At 44.0% G+C, this 18,865-nt stretch overlaps 1 protein-coding gene across 4 annotated transcripts in view; it reads right to left on the reverse strand.

Annotated features, from left to right (window-relative positions):
- Positions 1-18,865, reverse strand: part of PARG (poly(ADP-ribose) glycohydrolase) — an 850,138-nt gene that overhangs the window by 79,701 nt on the left and 751,572 nt on the right. For all 4 annotated transcript variants that reach the window (XM_069240664.1, XM_069240666.1, XM_069240665.1 and 1 more), the window contains one exon: positions 7,770-7,875. In XM_069240664.1, the coding sequence (XP_069096765.1) occupies positions 7,770-7,875 (106 nt within the window). The remainder of the gene's footprint in view (positions 1-7,769; positions 7,876-18,865) is intronic.

Genomic DNA, 18,865 nt, shown 5'->3' on the forward strand with positions numbered 1-18,865 from the left:
AGTCCGGAGGGCCTTCAACATCCTCTGATCTAATCGAGGACTCTTGTGGTTGATGACATGGATGGTTTCAGGTCAAATTGGAAAACCCCAGGCATTTCGCAACAAGCTAAAAACTTTATCAAGCAAGCCTGGGCTTCTAGCACCCACAAGAGATATGCTTCTGCTTGGTGCAGATGGACTAGTTGGTGTAATGGAAGGAATATCAATCCTGTGGAATCAAGTAATGATTTGATAATTATTTTTTTAGCTGAGATAGCCTCCTCAGGTCTAGCCTATAGGACGGTTAATAATTTCAGGTCAGCCATATCGGCCGGACATAGACCGATTGACAGTAAACCAGTTGGTGAACATCCACTGGTTTGTAAGTTATTGAGAGGTATACGTTTTTCTAATCCACCTCAAGCCAAATATACTACTTTATGGGACGTAAACGTGGTATTAAAATGTATTGATTCCTGGCCTAGTAATACGTTTTTATCACGCAAACAGCTCTCAGCGAAACTGACTATGTTACTTTGTTTGGTTTCTTGCAAACGGGTTTTGGATGTCAAGGCCTTGGATTTATCTGGTAGAGTATATTCTCCTGAGGGTGTTACTTTTTCCATTTCTAAAAGGACCAAAACTAATTGCAGGTCGGTATCCTATCCTTGGTATCCGGATAAATCTAAATTATGTGTGGTACAATGCTTGAAAGACTATGAGATGGCCACGGAGGAGTTCAGACAGAACATGAATGACCAGTTATTAATTTCTTTACAGAAACCCTTCAAACCAGTCGCTTCGGCCACTCTGGCGCGATGGGTTAAATGGCTCATGAGTGAAGCAGGGATTGATACCGATCAATTTGGAGCTCATTCTGTGAGAGGAGCAATGGCTTCAAAATCCTTTGGTTTAGGCTCTACTGTGCAGGATATTATGAATACGGCCGATTGGTCTTCTGAAGGTACTTTTCGTAAGTTTTATTTTAAACCTGTGATTGATGTTGCATCTATTGTTATTAATCAGCTTTAAACTAGCATAATCCGAGCCTCCGGTCCTGACATAGAATGAAAGATTTTCTAGCTTACGAGTCAAGAATTTTCAATTCTATTAAGGACACGGAGGCGAAGATTATCCCACCCGTTATTGTTATTGGAGGTTATATTCAAATGTATATTTTATATAAAAGAGTTATGCCCTTCCTATAATTTAATTAAAGAAATGTTAAAGAATTTTTTCTGGAAAGATATGTCAAGGGGAAGTGTTATTATTATATATTATTATTTTTTCTAGGATCTGATCAGAAGAATTCTTTAGATCCTTTCAGATGTCGGTGAGGAAATCTTTTTGGTTCCTTCTTCATCATAAGATGGCTTGTTGCCGGAGTGGATTGTTTCTCAGTCTCTAGAGCAAGAGAGAAGTTTCGTATTCTTCATACTTGGAGGAAGTTTGTTTTAAATGGTTGTAGGATTATCTGTTGGACAAAGAAAGAGGATACGACGTTGGGGGTCAGAGCTCTTATTGCAATGGGTCACGATATGTGATTGGAGCATGTGACATGTAATTATGGGAAATGTGTTTTTTTCCTTTACTGTATGGTTATTGGCTGCTGTGAAAGTTCAGTAAAAGAAAGAGACAGCATAAACCTCGCCTCCGTGTACTTAATAGAATTGAAAATTCTTGACGCGTAAGCAAGAAAAATTTTCATTGGGCTGACAATAGTCTGTTTTCCCCTTCAAAGTGTGACTACAGCCGTCGCCTCGCCGGGATCCATGTTGCCTTAGTAGCAACACTTAGCAGGTGTTATACGGAGGTAACTACCGTCCGTTTTTCTGCTTCTCCTTTCACTGATATCAGATGGTATGTCGCACATACACTCATAGTTGTTATACAAACCCTGATTCACAGCTTGATTGCGGTCTCGAGTACGGCTGAATGATATGGGTACAAGGGGCCAGTGGCGTAACAAAACTGGAAGGGGCCCCTCTGCACGTAACATGGAGGGGGTGCCCTCTCAGGACTCACTCAGGCCAAGTTCTGTGCTGAGGGGACCCTATGGAGCTTGCCTCCCACACACCGTGGCAGCTTCGGGGAGCCTTATTACACTACTGCAAGGTGCCAACAGGTGCTCGTTGGCACAACTAGTGGTATATGTCACATAGAAACAAGGAGCCCTGAAACTGCCCTTTAAAAAGTATGAAGGACTATACATACTGAAATAGCACAAATGTTGATTTTAACACACATACCTACAAAGGTTTATAGAACTCTATGCATCCTGAATACAACACGTGTGCGGAAAAACTGGAAACATTTACCCAGTTGCATGATGAGCATGCTGCATGACACACGCCTCCTGCGTCAGCTCTGCATTATCTTCATCAATGCTTTTAATTTTACCATGTCTGTACGCATATTGTCTGTCTCACTGTGTATGATCTTTTCAGAGACTACAAGAAGTTGTGTGAAAATTGTAAATTACCAATAAAACACCCCATACATGTTTGCCTTAGTGACTTTACATTCACTATTGAGGGCTCTTTATGCCCTAACACTTCCCCTCTTAAAAAAAAATAAATGACTCAACAGGCATGCACCATTTGCTGAATCATGTCGATCATACACCAGGATGTGAGAGATCACTCATTTCTCACTTCACATCCATCACCATTTGTTTTACCCTACCCCGGGAATCCATAATTGAAATGTATCCCTCAAGGGCAGAGGTAGTTTAAATTTCACTCACAAATTCACCACTTCACAAAGGAAAGAAACCAGCTCCGCTGTAATCAGGTATTGTAGCACACCTAAGATGCACTCGGTATCTTAGGTGGGAACCCAATGATGAAGCATGCCATCAACTAGTTTGATAAGTAAGTGTTCTTTTAACAAAACCTAGTGGTTTCTTTTTTAAGGAAAACCTAGTGGGTCTTCCCTGAGATGGCAGCTGATATAACTGACATTTGGATGGCATAGTAGCAATCCTGTTCTTTTTGTTAGATGTAGGAAGTAGGGGAAAAGGGATGGGGTTTCCTTTCTCTTCTCATTCGCTAGAAAGAATGAGGAAGAGTGTGTGAGAAAATGAAGAGCAAGAATGAGAGCAAATGAATGAGAAAGTGTGCACGTGTGTACGTGCATGAATGTTTGGCCTCTCTCTGTGCCCCGATGAGGAAATGGATCTTTTTACTGAGGTGCAAAAAACATTTTAAGAACAAACAGCACCTGCCTCAGCACTGGCACTCAGACGTATCTGTCTGCACCCAAGAAAGTAGCCAAACACTGTTTAGATTTTTTTCTTATGCTACAGAAAATCCAGATAGTGTCTGGCTTCTTGCTGGGGCAAAGACAAACACACAGTTCTCTTCTTTCAGCGGGGGGGGGGGGGTTAGGGTCAAACTTAGCCCCTCCTCTTTCAATCCCTACTTTCTGGTTTTATTCTCTTGGTTGGGCCATGTGAGGGGTGTTGGCATTGCAACGTACTCTGCATGGTACCGGACGTGCATCCCTGCCCTGAGGGCCCCAACCATACTGATATCTATATCCCTAATACTGATTTGTGTTGTCTTAGGCAAACATAGATCATGCGCCATAACATAGGCCTGTCTCATGTATTGCGGTCCTGTTGAACCGAGAGGAGCACCTAAAGCTCTGGTGTCATACTGGTGAAAGGCTACTGCCTTACTAGAAGTTAATCAGTACCAGGAAGGTGGCAGAACAGGAGTGATCACTAGGAGTGAACAGCTCCTTTTCAACTACATCACTGGAGTGAGGCCTACAGGCGCATTCATTTAACGTTCTGCTGCTGAGTGCTTAACTCACCCTTCGCATACATTGGTTTGGTGTCTAGTGCTAAGCAGTGCATTTATTGTGTACATTTGCTGGATGCATGTGTGCCTGTGAATGCAGTACTGTGAAATGTGTGTATGCTGTATACTTGTGGTGGGTGTATGTGTGCCTGTAAATGGTACAATACATGGCTGACTCTGGGTTCCACTTTGGGAGACCATGGACAGCATGGTGAAACAGGAAGAGTCAGAGGAATCCCCCCAGACAGATTTGTGTATTGCTGCATTCCTGTAAGCTGGGTGAGGCAGGCTGAAGAAGAGGAGCCAGGCTCCGAGTACACTTCAAGGAGTGTTTTTTGATTCAGAGAGAGGACTCATGGAAGGGCCCTAGGCACACCTCAGGAAGGAGATGGGACTGATAAGATAATCATAAATAGCAGGGCTGAGACCCTGGGCTAATCTTTTGATACGCAAATCACCGTGGCTGACATCCAAGTGTGAACTCTACTCACTCCCATGGCCTGTCTAGTGGGGCTATCAGCTTTGGAGTCACTCCTGCTATGACAGGCTGCTTCTTTACAATGAGAGAGCAGAGGAGTGGGCACTTCAAAAGGAAGCAGACCCCCAGAAAAAACACGTCAAAAGGAAGCAGACCCCCAGAAAAAACAACAAAGACTCAGACTCTAAGTCACATTTGGTGTCTGGAAATGGACTATAAGAAGGGGAGTTTGGGACCCAAAACATTGTCAACTGTCAAGCAGCCAGACAGGCTGTGCATCAAGGAGAAGCTCTGCTGACTTTGGCCTGTAACAGGCACTGAGGGGCTAAGGCCTCCTGGCCTCCCAACTGGGTGAGAGAACATCACCAAAGGAATCCAAGACCACCTACCCTGGAGCACCAGAGCCTTCCTGCATGCCAACACCAAAGTATTCTGTGAGGAAGATTAGAGCGCTGGAGGGAGCAAGGTCCAGTGGAGAATCCTGCTTAGTGGACTCTTTTATGGAGTTGTGAGGAAATGGCTGCTGCACCAATCAGGTTGTTGCCCCATGTAGGTAAAATTCAGCAACCCCTGAATGCCAGGAGGGGCCCCATGAAGTCAGCTGTGATTGTCGCTCTGCCAAACAGGTCATTGCCCATGTGAAGTGAGAAACTGGCAACCCTGTACTCCAGGAGGGGTCACTGTGAAGAAATTTCCTGTGACAACTAGGTAGGAGCCTGTGTACAGTGAAGAGACACCAACCCCCATATGTCAGAAGGGGGTCACAGGGACCAAGCAATAGGTGTGACATGGTCGGGATCATCGCCAGAGGAGAAAGGCTGCCATGCGGAACACTGCAGACCTACACTGTGACAGAAGATCAGCTTCAGGAACTTCGTACTACCTTCATGCACCACACACTTTGGGACTGACCAAAGAACTTAGCTTGGAGGAGCCAGGAAGAACCTTCGGTTACTGCAGCTGCATGACTGCGTATGAGGAACTCGAGGTCTGTCAAATGCAGCCAGCCTTGGCCACGCAGGCAGGGACCTCACCTGAGCCAGTCGCTCCAGCGCCCATGGTGGGGGCGTGCTCAGGAAATCTGGTCGCTCTGATCTTGTTTGTGTGGATAAGACTATTTCGGGCCAATGGACCAAGGTAAACTTGCTTGCTAGATAGCGCTTCATCACTGGAACACTTATGACTTTAAGACAGAGCCGGAGCGGAACTCTTGAGACTTGGACTACTAATGGGGCTTAGCCTGGAAGTTGCCTATGGTGAATGAGGATAACCAGTATCTCTAAAGTGATGAGGGAGTGGGACTCTGCTAACTGCCTAAGAAACACTACAGCACTGACCTGGGGGAAATGTGAACGTTGTTTGTGAATGTCATATTCCCCTTTGAGTTGGTAGTGGTAAACTAAACTAATTCTTTTTTCATAAAAGTTAGTATTTGGCTGGACAGTCATTTATTGCTGCTACGTATTTTGAATTGTGAGTCTGTGTTAACCCCCTGTATCTACTTAACTTGTGATCCAGAGTGGTCAGGCCTTGAGACATCAGGAGTAAAAGGCTTTCACCCCCATGGTTGGACTCAGTAACTCCTGCTTGCAGTGTGGCCCTCCTAATGGAATTCTTTAGGTGGAGGGTGGGAGAGTGGAAGGAGCTGGGCTGCTCCTTCCACTCAGTCTTCCAGCCTTGAGCTGGTGGTAATGGCTAAGGAGGGGCTGAGGGCACTAACAACTGCCCTTGGCTCCTCCCATAGGCCTGCCCACAAACTTGATCCTCAGACAGACTTGGGTGCTGCTAGGGCATCCCTCCTAGACCCATCAGATATGGGTGTGATGTTGCTAGTAAGATCACGTGTATATTGAGGAGACCCAGAAGCGAGTAGTGGACTGTCTCATTAAGGAGACTGCTGGTGTTGAGAAAGGACAGTGCACTGGCAAACTCCTTCCTCCCACCGAAGACAGACAAGGAATCTATCCCCTACCATAGACAAAAAAAAAATTAAATGGCTGCAAGGGACCTTTCCCACATACACCTGTACATATTTCATAAAGACTTCTTGTGGAAACCCTTTTATGACATGTAATTATGTCAATAGGACAGAGAAAGGGTTAAAAGATTTTCTCTTGAAACCACGTCAGATACTGATATCCTGAATACAATTTGGAAGCTAACCTTGACTTTGAAACCCCTTTGTTTTTATTTTAAAATGTCCTGCTATCTGTCATCTTAATCCAGATTTGTAATCCTTTGTGGCAGGAGATTCTATTTGGATTTCATCTAGATTCTCTCCTTTGACTCTCCATTCTCCCTCATGTCAGGTAGAGCTTGGTGCCTTGCTATTATTCCTCTCTACATCGACCTTCATCTGCAACAAAGAGCTAAAAGATTGCCAAAGATGTTCTACCCTTTGTATTTGGTTTTGTTAGGTGCAGGGTGGGGCCGAGGCTACTGGGAGGATCCAAATTTCCTCAGGTAATTAAGAAAGCGATTTAAAGCACCACACTGTGTAGTCCTCAATATATCCAAGCAAGCATTTTTCACCCACAGGCACCAAATGAAATTCCACCCCTCACCCTTCACCATACCTGTAAAAAAAAAAAAATAGTATAACAAAAACGCATGCAATCAAACGAGATAAATAGGTTGGAGCTTTAAGACTTTCATTATTGATCGAAAAAACAAAATTGTGATTGAAGCATGCTGGCAAGGTACAGGAAAAGGCCAGAGTCGTAAACGGAGGGCTCACATTAGAGAATGAGCTGATCTTTACAAGCAGACTGTTAAGGTTCAGCCTTTTGGTAGCCATTAGGTAAACCCAATCACAGTCAATTGAAAGAAGTTCTATGGAAGCAAGTATTTTGTGGGGGGGGTGTAACCACCCTTATCAATCCCACATCTGCGGTGATTAAACTAGAACACCAATCTTACAAACCAATGCACTTTTATGCTAATTGAAACATTTATAACTTCCTGACTTCAGCAGCCCATCAAATTACACCATCACACATTGTGACGGATTTTCTCCGGGCTATTGATGATCTGAACATGGCAATCCATTTTAGTTAATAGGAAACAACAAATAACGAAAAATAAAAGACCTTGCTTGTGAAATCAATAAACAAGGAATGAAATATGTGTTTTCTTTAGTTGCAGAAGGATTACTTTATAAGAAATTGTGCATACGCAAGTGTTAACATATTTTATGTCACAATAAAGTAAGGTTATTTGCTCAGTGAGGAAATCTCCCAGCATGTTAGGGCGAACAAACACAGCAGACCAAAAGTTCATGTTGGAATTTTAATTTTGTTTAGACCAGTGCTGATATAAATAAACAGGCTCTAGGACAGCCAAAAGCTATCTATCATAAGGTGAAGATTCTCTACTCTAATGTTAAAAAACATTCGTTAACCTCATAGGTGTAACAAGGGCTCCAAGCCACATGCTGCACCACACCCCATTTTTCCTTGCCTTCAACTTTCTTACATATTTTTAAGTTGTGCATTTAATTCACCTACCTTTTAATCGACAATCGCCTCCAAATGCACCACATCCCCAGTTCCCTGTGGCAACTGCTGACAGGTTCTGAAGAGAGACTTCTGGTCGTGCAAATCCACAGTAGGCCTATACCAAAAACAAGAACACACGAAAATCATGAGAATGCAAAAGTTAAATAGACTTTCTGACTCCATTCAGAGCTCTTTCCTAGTGATACGTAATAGCCTTTGAGTTTTGACAAGGTTGGTCTTTGAGGAACACAAACTGCTGGGTCTGTGCTGCTCTTCCACCAGATGTAACTGAGGCAGGAAAAGAGGCATGCTCGCTCACACACAAATAGGTGGGGAGTTCTCTTATCAGTTCAGAAGGGACATCTGGGGACGTCACAGGGAACGATGGGCACTATCAGTCGTTCTGATCCTACCCTCTAGCTGCGCCTCCACACCTCAAATAGAAGTATTGGCAAAGCCAATAGGTCGTACATGTGGGAACTATTGGCTTTGTCAATGCTTTTAGCGATGCTGTACAGCGTCCTTGATGGAATGCAGCACTGCTTAAACGGAAAACAAAACAAACACTGACAAAGCAAAAAGGCCACGCCTCTGAGCGAGCTACTGGCTTTGGCAATCAGGTGGAGGTGGGTAACAAGGCCGATGGAGGCAAGTGTTGAAAAGTAACAGGAATGCAGGGAACAGGCAGGTGGGTGCGGGTGGGTGAAGGTGGATAATGTAAAAGTAAAAAAAAAAGAAAAAAAAAAAAAAGAGCAATGAAGCAGATAGCATTAGCCGCTTCAGAGATTTTTTTTTTTTTTTTTACTTCTTTCAGTGGGAGGGAGAGAAGAAAAATGGATGGAGAGTGGTAGGAGGGAAGACGACACGGGGTCAGCAGGTGGGAAAGAAACATGGGATGGATGAGGAGGGGAGAAGAAACGGGATAGGGCTGGAGGGGAAGGTTAAAATAAAGCGGTATGGCACGGCCAGTGTTGACCGCACAATAGCTTTTTTTTTTTTTTTTTTTTTAAGAAAGAAGTGGTACCTGAATTATAGCGCAAGTAGGAGATGACCAATGGAAGGACACTAATAATCTTAATTAATCTGTGCTTGGTCTCTGCACCACCAAAACACAAGGAAGTGAGGCATGGCAAGCACTGCCAAATTAGAATACCAGAAGAAGTGTGGAAACCAATGGTAAGCAATGGGCGGATTCTAGGCCCATTTAAGAACACAAAAGTCTCGCATGCGAGAGCGCATTTGCTAGCGCATGCAGGCGAGACCTAAAAAGGCTCCAGCAGCCATAAAATTTTGTAGCCACAGAGAATACGCATGTGTAACATGATGCAGGTGTTTTTTTTTTCTTAAAGATAAAAAATAGTAGTGAGTAATCTGTTTAGAAGCCTGCTTGGTAAACAGACGTGCAAATTACACACAGACGTTCAAGCATAATTTGAGCTTAAATAAAGACAAAGGGGCTGCACCTCGGCAATATTTAAGAAGATCACGGGCAGGCAGTTCCCCTGGTGAATCACAATGTCAAAGGAGAAAAGTTTAAAGCAGGCATGAAGTTTTGAAACACAATATCTGCTACTGTTTATGGTTGTAGGAAAGTACTTGTACTTGCTGTAAGAAGTTGTTTTTGTGTTTTTCCTCCTGAATTACCAACTGTTCCACCTTTCCAATTGTCAAAGTGAAAAGAAAAATATTTATTTTCTTTTTCGAACAAAATGTATTATTATTTATTTATTTATACCTGCGGGCCCCTTTCTAAGAACCAAGTAGCAAAATAACTGACTTGAGTTTCCTCTGCCTGCTGAAAACTTGCAGCAGGGCCTTTTTAGTCTGAAGACTTTATGTGTGTGATCCTCTGCAGTGTACTCGTGTAACGCAACATTGTTAACAAATGCGACTCACAATCCTGGGTGTTAACAGTGTTGACCAGAGGACAGGCCACTGGAAACATGTGGCAGGAAGTACCAAATTGTGCACCAGGTTTAACTAAATGATACAGAAAGAAAGACAATTATGATGGATAACGAGACGTTTTTTGATAGGTGTACAGCATTATGTCAATTTGCACATGTAAACAGTATGGGGGCAAAGGGTTCTCCCCAGTAGAAGCAGTCTGACACCCAAATACATCAACAGGCATTGAAAGGTGACTAATTCACTTTTGCGAAGAACTTCCTTCGCACTGAACAGCAACACGTTCCCACGTTTTCTTATAAACAAATTTATTATTTTGAAATAAATGAAATCATAGACAGAAAGCCAAACATGACCACTGAGACAAGCATAGACACACTCCAGTACCATAAGCGTATTCATCACAGCCAGATATTGTCTTAACCCCAATGCGAGCGCACACATGCAAAGTTAAAGGAAAACTCCAAGCCCACAGTAATCACACCTCTTGACACACATCTTTTTTTCTGTTTCTTTGGGCATCCCCGGCCTGCATACACTGACTTCTCCTGCTGAACGCACCAATCGCACTTCAGAACACCAATGAGACACTAAAGGCGGTGTGTGTGGGAGCTTTCCGCCTTCGGGCACTATCTCGCTATGCAACCATTGTAGTTGCGCCGATCAGTGCCTGATGAGTTCTCGAAATCCACCCCTCCAAATCCCCCCACCCGCGCCTCAAGAATTCCTGCAGGGCAATCTTCGTGTCAGAGGTACTTCTCAAGCCAACACCCGCAACAACTTCTGTCCCACCTCTCCCCAGTAATTGGCAATCAATGCGCGCAGCCATACCACATGAAAGAAATCTACAGGTTTGTGAGAGCATCTGAAGTAGGCGGGATTGGAAAGGAAGCCTGCCCGGTAGAGGTGGGTAAGAGATAGGCATGATGGAAATAGTAGAGCTGCCATGATCTTAACCAAGAAGAGAGTGCAATGATGCAAGGGGCCATTTTGGTATTCCGTCAGTCCTCCTCCTCCTAAGGGTCTGACCCAGTCCTCCCACTGAGCCCGTAGCAGTGTAAACATGCCTGGGGCATTAATTACTAGGGAGCAGTAGATTTGGGAGATCCCCCTTTGAGTAAAGTACTCATCAGAAGCTTGCCCTCTAATGGACTGTGTTCAGGGAGCTTGGTGTCTGGAGCAATATGCACCGGTAGTGCATGTCTCAGTTGAAGATACTTGGGGAACAGTGTGGGCACCAGCTCAAATACCGATTGAAGCTTCTGAAACAAATGTATATGATCACTGGACCAGACGTCCACCAACAAGGACATGCTGGCGGACTCTCGCAGATAAGTCCTTCTCTATAGTCTGTCTTCTGCGTTTAGTATCCCAACCATGTATCAGAGGGAAGCATGGCAACTGAGTAGGGCTACCTGGGTGACCTCAGTGAACATTAGGGGTATCGTAGAGCATCCCCATCACAACATCAAAGCCCACTGAGGCTAGCACGACCTTGTACACTGTCTAACTATCCTCACTAAATAAACCAATCGTTAATGACTAGCATTTGGGACGCCAGATAGTACAGAGGTTAGTCCAATGCCACAATCATACGTGGCCTGCTGGCATTTGGGCACTGCCAGTCTCGGCCTGGATTTACTCTACAGAAATGTCTTTCCAATAGTATCCATCCGACTAACCATCACCAAGGTATCATCCGTGGGGAGTTGTGGAACAAGTACAGAAACTGCGGCAAAACCATAATTTTATAAAGTGACCTCTGCCCAGCACATTGAGGGAGAGGGACTCCCACTTGTTTAAGTCAGCTTTTACTCCTTAGACCAATGGTGCAAAGTTAAGACTCCATTCTAATTCGGGAAGGACGGCGACGTGGATTCCTAAATACTGAAAGTTTAAGTGCTGTATGGGAATTGATGTTAGCCACTCAAAGCACTCTCCGGTAGGGTGGAGGGGAACAATACAGATTTAGCGTGGTTAGCGCGCAGATCCAAGGCCCCCGCACAGATGAAGGATTCACATATGTGTTGGGACTGGACAACATGCTGGCCACCAGCAATCATTTTACATATATTGTCACCTTTTTTTTAGTAACTTTTAATCCGTTTGAGCTAAAAACAAATATTTTTTGTTAAATTTGGAAAACTATGAAGCAGATGATGGATTATGTGTAAATTCAATTACTATATGGAAAATGCTGCTGCTGAAAATTCCAGAGGCAGACAGTTGTGCCAGTGGTGCAGAACGGACACATTTTGCAACCAGCTGTGTTTGTTCACAATCTGTCGTTCTCAGTGTGCCTTCAAAGGCAAAGGAGGCAGGGACCTTAAAAAAAGAATGAAGGATGACCTACACACTGACCCCAGGTCCAAAGAAAAGACAGGCAGAAGTTTACTTCAGGTTTATTAAAACGTTAATGTGGGCAAGCCACCGAAAGACTTGTGGGGCAAAAAAGGTAGAGACAAACACACACCTCACACATTACAGATGTGAAATTCTCATTTGATCTCTGTCATTAGTCAAAACATTTTCTTTGCAGAATTGAGGGGATTTAGCAAGTTTACCTGTTTGAATAAGCACTTCTCGGCAGAGCCAAAAGGTCTCATCTATGCAAGAGCTACTGGCTTTGCCAATGGACCATGTTGGACACCAGCGTGGCTGCTGTTCAGCATGGCTAAAAGTCAGTGGCATGGAGGAGAGTGGAGTAGAATGTCAGAGTGGAGTGGCATAGAGCGTAATGTATGTATGCACAGAGTGGAGAAGAGAGGCGTACAGTGGAGTGTCGTAGAGTAGTGGACTGGTGTTGAGTGTTTCAGAGTACAGAGGCATAGAGTGCAATGGCCTACAATGCAGAGTCATTGAATATTGTCACATAGATTAGAGTGTTGCACAGTAGAATGCAGTGGTGTAGAGTAGAGTGGGGCAGAGTGCAGTGGTGTGAGAAGAGTGGCAGAGAGTGGTGCAGAGCAGAATATAGTGCCACAGACTGCAGTGGATTACAGTGGAGTACTGCAAAGCAGAATGATGCACAGTAGAGTGCATTGACAGAGATTGCAGTGTTGCAGTCTAGACTGTAGTAAAGTGTAGTGGCATTGAGTACAGTGGTTCAGAGTAGTGTGCAGTGGCGTAGACTGCAGTGGTGTTGAGCACAGCGATGTAGAGTACAGTGCTCTAGAGTAGAGCAGAATAGAGTGCAGTGGTGTGGAGTAGCATAGAGTAGACTGACAGAGTGCACTGGCATAGTGTTGTAGAGTGCAGTGGTGTAGAGTGTGGCGGCATAGAATTCAGTGCCATACACTGCAGTGTCATAGAGTGCAGTGGTGTAGAGAAGAAAGGAGTAGAGTAGCATAGAGTGCAATGGTGTAGAGTGGTTCAGAGTAGCATAGTGTGCACTGATTCAGACTAGAGCGGCACAGAGTGCAGTGTTGCAGAGTAGAGTGGTGTAGAGTGCATTGGCGTGGAATGCAGTGATGCAGAGTAGAGTGGCATAGAGTGGTGTAGAGTACAGTGGTGCAAAGTATCATCTAGAGTGAAGTTTAGAGTGCAGTTGTGTGGAGTGCAGTGGCATACAATGCAGTGGTTTATAGTAGCATGGAGAAAGGTGCAGTGGCATTGAGATTGGTGGAGTAGACTACATTGTTTTAGAGCAGAGTGTAGAGGAGTGGAGTGGCAAAGAGTACAGTGGCACAGAGAATGTAATGGTCTGGAGTAAAATGGTGTAGAGTGTGGTGGCATAGAGTCAAGTGGTGCAGCATAGGTTAGAGTGGTGTACTGTGGATTGACATAGAGCAAAGAGGCACAGAGTTGAGTGGTAAAGAGTACAGTTCTTTGGCACAGAGTATATTGGCGGACAGTGCACTATTGCACAGTGCATAAAGTGGAGTTGTGCAGAGTAGATTTGAGTGGCCTGGACTGGGGTGCTGTAGAGTGTCATAAAGTGCACTGGCATAGAGCAGAGAGCTTTATTTGATTGTTCATAATTCTGCTTTATTCTGAAATACTTGCATAGTTCATTTAAATGTTGGTGTGTGCTAGAAAAAAAACCTTTCCTACCCCTAGTATCCAGCAAGAGTGTCATATAAATCCTCTCACTTTGAAGTTGGAGAAAGAAAAGTAAACACCAAGCTTCCTTGGTAAACAGAGCCTGACATTAGCCCTCTGTCTTTGAATGCACAGCAAATATGACAAGATAAGAACAAGATTTACGGGCCTGTTACAGAAATTAAGGGGGAATTGGTGTGAAAAGGCTTTGCTCCTTGGGATGAGTTTGTTGCTGTTGTTCGACGTCGGAGTCTCCGGATTCTGATTCCGGAACCGAGAATGTTTCCTCTTCGTCGTCGAAACGTTGTTTTGTCGGCGTGGACGCCATTTGTAGACGCCTGGCTCTTCGGTCCCGTAGTGTTTTTCTGGACCGGAAGGCTCGACAGGCCTCACAGGTATCCTCCTTGTGCTCGGGGGACAAGCACAAGTTACAGACCAAGTGCTGATCTGTATAAGGATACTTACTGTGACATTTTGGGCAGAAACGGAACGGGGTCCGTTCCATCGGCTTCGATGTCGCACGCGGTCGGGCCGACCAGGCCCCGATGGGGGAATCGAAGCTACCCCAAAGTCTTCCGATGATCGGTGTCGATGTACCTAACTATCCCGATACCGAACGGAACAATACCGACGCTTTCTTCCGAGATTCTGACTAACTTTCCGAACCGAAACACGGAGCGAAAAGGAATACGTCCGAACCCGACAGCGGAAAAAAACAATCTAAGATGGAGTCGACGCCCATGCGCAATGGAGCCGAAGAGGGAGGAGTCCTTCGGTCCCGTGACCAAAAAAGACTTCTTCGAAGAAAAACAACTTGTAATACTCCGAGCCCAACACCAGGCAGCGGACTGTGCCAAACATGTGTATCTGCAGCAACATATGCCATCGAACTGTGAGTTACAAACGAAAACGCCACTGGTAAGCAACAGGTGGAATGCATTCCCAGGAAAGCCTTCCCAATGTCCCCAACAAGTCTTTATCAAACCAGACAGCTGCACTGCCTGGAAGGTTCCGGACTAAAAAACACAGAGGCAACTCTTTGTGTTAAATGTGCTGAAATTAATGTGAGTGCTTCGCAAAGTAAACCATGCCAAGAATTTGGCGGGGGTTGTGGGTGGATCTCTGAAAGAGTAAGAAAAGGGAGCCAGCATTGACTGACTTCCACACTGCAGTTCTTCGGCTTGATGCAGAAATAATCCAGGGAGAACTTATTTCTTCAGAACTTTAAGGTCTGAATTGACAGCCTACTGGCACAAGAAAAAATGCAACAAAGGGAACTTTGTGTATGACTTTGGAGGGGTATGCAGGGTATTATCGCAAGCTCATCTGCCCAAGCAGAAGTTCGAATAAAAAGATCTCTTTTCAGCTGTTAATTGTTTGTGTCGTTGTACATATACACCATCAACCCGAAATACCCCAAATGCCTCAATTATTGCACTTTCTATGCTATTGTAAAACGCTACATAATTATTTCGTTCTTTCACGTAAACCACACAAAAGAAGCATAGATAAAAATCAATTGGCAAAATGAGGTAAAAGCAACACAGGGTGCAGAAGGGAGGATAAAGGGGGTTGGGCGTGTAGGGTGAAAGAACACAAGAGAAAGCAACAATGAGCAATGCAGGGGTGCGAGGGAGGGCGGTGAAAGAAGTACAAGTGGAAGAGAGCAACATAGAGGGTGTAAGGGTAGACTGGTGTTTTCTGAGTGGAGGAAAGCACAAGCATGAAATGGTTGGAAATGACTTGCACTGCGATGAAGTGCTTAGTTAAAACGAAAAGTTGTTACATTAAATTAGGCAGTGGGAGAAGACATCTAATCACATAAATTGATGGTAAAGAAGGTACGGTCCATAGTACGGACAAAGACAGAATTGACCAGCTGGGACACAAATAAGAAGATGGTAAATGAGGGTGACAGAGAAGCCAACTAATGGTAACTAATGGGTGGGCTCCATGCCCCTGTATGATCTTGCAAAGTCTACAACACATCTTTCGCTACTTGACAGCAGTGCTGTCTGGTAGGCTTGACCTAGAAAGGCACTTGCCAAGAAAAGTCTAGGGAACAGGTAATAGGATCACAAAGGAATGTCAGTAGGACTTTACCTATAAATAGCGCATTATAATATAACTACATGAGCATGAGGCATACCACTACAGAAACAGAATGTCTTTCTATACAAGTCCATGGGTGACCAAAAAATTATCCCAATATAACCTACATTCTTTATAGAAACTGAAATGATAAACATACCTTTAGGGTGACTCTGTCACTTCAGTCTGATCTCTTATTGTCTGCCACCTAACAGTAGAGTTTTAGGAAATCATATACTTTACACCCCTCAATTTTTGCCTGTACAGGCACTCAGCCTCAACCAATTCCTTGTAAAGCAGCATATGTTACAATTACGTACTGGGAAGAGGAGAGAACTCTAGAGTAAGGGTAACGGGTTCATAATAAAGGTAACTTTATCCTTCTTCAACACCTTGGCTCTCCCTACTCAGTCAAGCAGTAAACAATCCAGAAGAAAAGGAAAAAGATTAAAAGAAAGGAGGAGAACTGGCAGGAGCAGGCCTCAAGTGTCTAGGGTAAACACTTTCCCAACACATCTTGGCTCAATCGTATATAGTTCATGCAAAATATAGCGAAAGTATAAAGTCTGAAAAAAGAATATAGAGAAGTCCACATAACCAGCACATATATTTTTCTACAAACATCTGCAGAATGCAACTGAAGACATCTGTGTGCACATCAATTGCGTGAGGGTCGTTGGAAGCCATAACCCATACATACCGGATACAGGAGGTTAATGACCTTGAAGTGGTGGCTGTGGAGACCCACTGTGCTTACATCCACACATACAAACATTTCTTAGTAGTAAGACACACACTAGTATCAGTGTTAATAAATCACTTTACACAGTGCAAGAGTTATTGAGGTGTGGAAAGGTAACAAATTAACTTAGAAATGGGAAATTTGTTGAACACTTATAACTATCCTGTCCTGTTAGAAAATGATGTAAAAGTCTGTAAGAGCACAGGACCTGCAACTCACTGCTTTTTGCAGACGCAATGGTAGTCTTTCAGGAGAGAACATGAGGATCAGTGGAAGCCAGCAGCCTGAATAGTCTGTGTATTTGAGCAGAGAGCACAAGGCTAAAATTCTATGTGACCTACAGCATCCTGCTGGGGATAAGAAACGGAGGTCCATAAAGAAGTTACTTGGAAGGCCTTGCTGAAGAATGAAAAATAACTTTGTATGTTCTAGTAACTGCCTATTACCAAATGTATTTTTCAAGCAGAAATTAGAATGCCTGATTAAATGCAATGTTTGAAGAAAAAAGTGATTATGTCTGCAGGACAAGCAAAGAAATTAACATTCCTGGGCAATACTGAGTGGCTGAGGGAATCCGGTTTTGCATTACCTGGATAACACCAGAGCAAACATTCTGCAGAAAGTCTGAAGCTACAAATGTCAAATATTTACAAAGTGTGCACTAAAACTGAACAATTACAGTGAAGGATGAATGATCCCCCTTCCATGTTGTGTTATCAGATCTTTTCTGAAGACTAGATGATTGCCATTTCCTGTTTATGGGTCGTGGGTTGTGAGAGCCAATGAGGCCTGCCTGAAACCCAAAAGAAGACCATGCACCCGATTGATCTCTGTTGTTTTCTCTTGAACTGATGAAGAGTTACTAAGGGAAGTACAGAGGAAGATCTTCAATCTGTCGATTATGAGATGAACCAAAATAAATTGGGACATCAGCCCATCCACAACACCGCATTCGTACAATTGTACTTAGGTGGGTTGCAAACAGTCCTCTCTCTTTGACCACAGAACTTAAAGAAGGATTTGAAGACCGTCTGGTTTGAGTTACCACTCGCAGGGTATCCTCAAGAGTTTGCTCAGACTGCTCACAATCAAGTGGTTGAGCACTGCTCTAATGTCAGAGGCCAGAAAGAACATGTCCTGAAAAATATCTCTCTCAGATTCCGATCACGGCATATGGGGAAGAAGGTTATTGAGTGCCACCCTCTTTTCTGAAGGAAAATATAACTATTGTTTTGTCCTTGTGACTCATGGTCACCAATGCTAGTTTTGCTGGCCTCAAGGCTTTACTGGCTAAAAACACAAATTCTAAAATTGCTATGTGTAGATCTTTGCAGCTGACCTCCCACAACCCAATTCAGAGACCTTTGTTGTTATACAGATCAATGGTCTTGAGAGATAACATTGATAATTCAGCAGACAGTTGGGAACACAGTCCAATCACTTCAGAGATGGTAAAAGGTTTGGGTATTTTTGTTAATGGTGGTTTGATACCTGATCCCTGTGTTCCCCAAGGTGAAGCAGTGAACCACTGATTTACCACCTAGCACATAGGACGACTCTGATGTTCACTACAGGAAAGATCAGGAATCACTAGAACCACCATGATGTCATTTTTACATGACTGAGGCACAGACCTACAGTCTTGATTTTGGTCAAGGTCTCCCGATGAGGGAATGCACTAAGAAGCCAACTATACATTCATAAGCTTTTTCAGCATAGCCCTAGTGTGCAAGAAGGTGACATCATGTGACTCCATGTCAATTCTACTCCGCTCCGGAAATTATGGTTGAAACCACATATATATGCCACTCAAGCATGCTAACATCAGTTTCTTTCAGGTGACAGTCCATGACCTAGGATGTGGAGTCCAGAAAAGCAATTGTTACTAGAAAAGAATCTATGCTACAGAATGTGGAGGGGGGGGGAAGATGGTCAGGAATCTGGAGTTAGAATGTCCACCAGAAAGAGCGTTACCAAAGGTAAGTAACTTTTGATGGATTCTTCTAACCAGCAGAATAGATATCAAAGCTTTATTTCCCCTAGTGGAGGGTCCATGGAATGACTCAAATCAAAAAGTCCTGTAGGACCAAACAGCCCTTCCGTTCAGACTTGGAGATCCATGAACGGTGTGCACTGAAGCTCACTTTGTGGCCTGACAAATATCTAGGGCAGACACTCAGTGTGCCAAGGCAGTGGTAACAGCCTTAGCCCTGGTGGAATGGGCCAGAATATTTTAGAGGCTCCTTCCTGTCCAACACATTGGAGATCTTAATGCAGACTACTATCCACCTGGACAAAGTCTATTCCTGCACTGTGCTACCCT

Source organism: Pleurodeles waltl, chromosome 6 (genome assembly GCF_031143425.1).
Source record: "Pleurodeles waltl isolate 20211129_DDA chromosome 6, aPleWal1.hap1.20221129, whole genome shotgun sequence".
In the NCBI taxonomy this organism is placed as follows: domain Eukaryota; kingdom Metazoa; phylum Chordata; class Amphibia; order Caudata; family Salamandridae; genus Pleurodeles; species Pleurodeles waltl.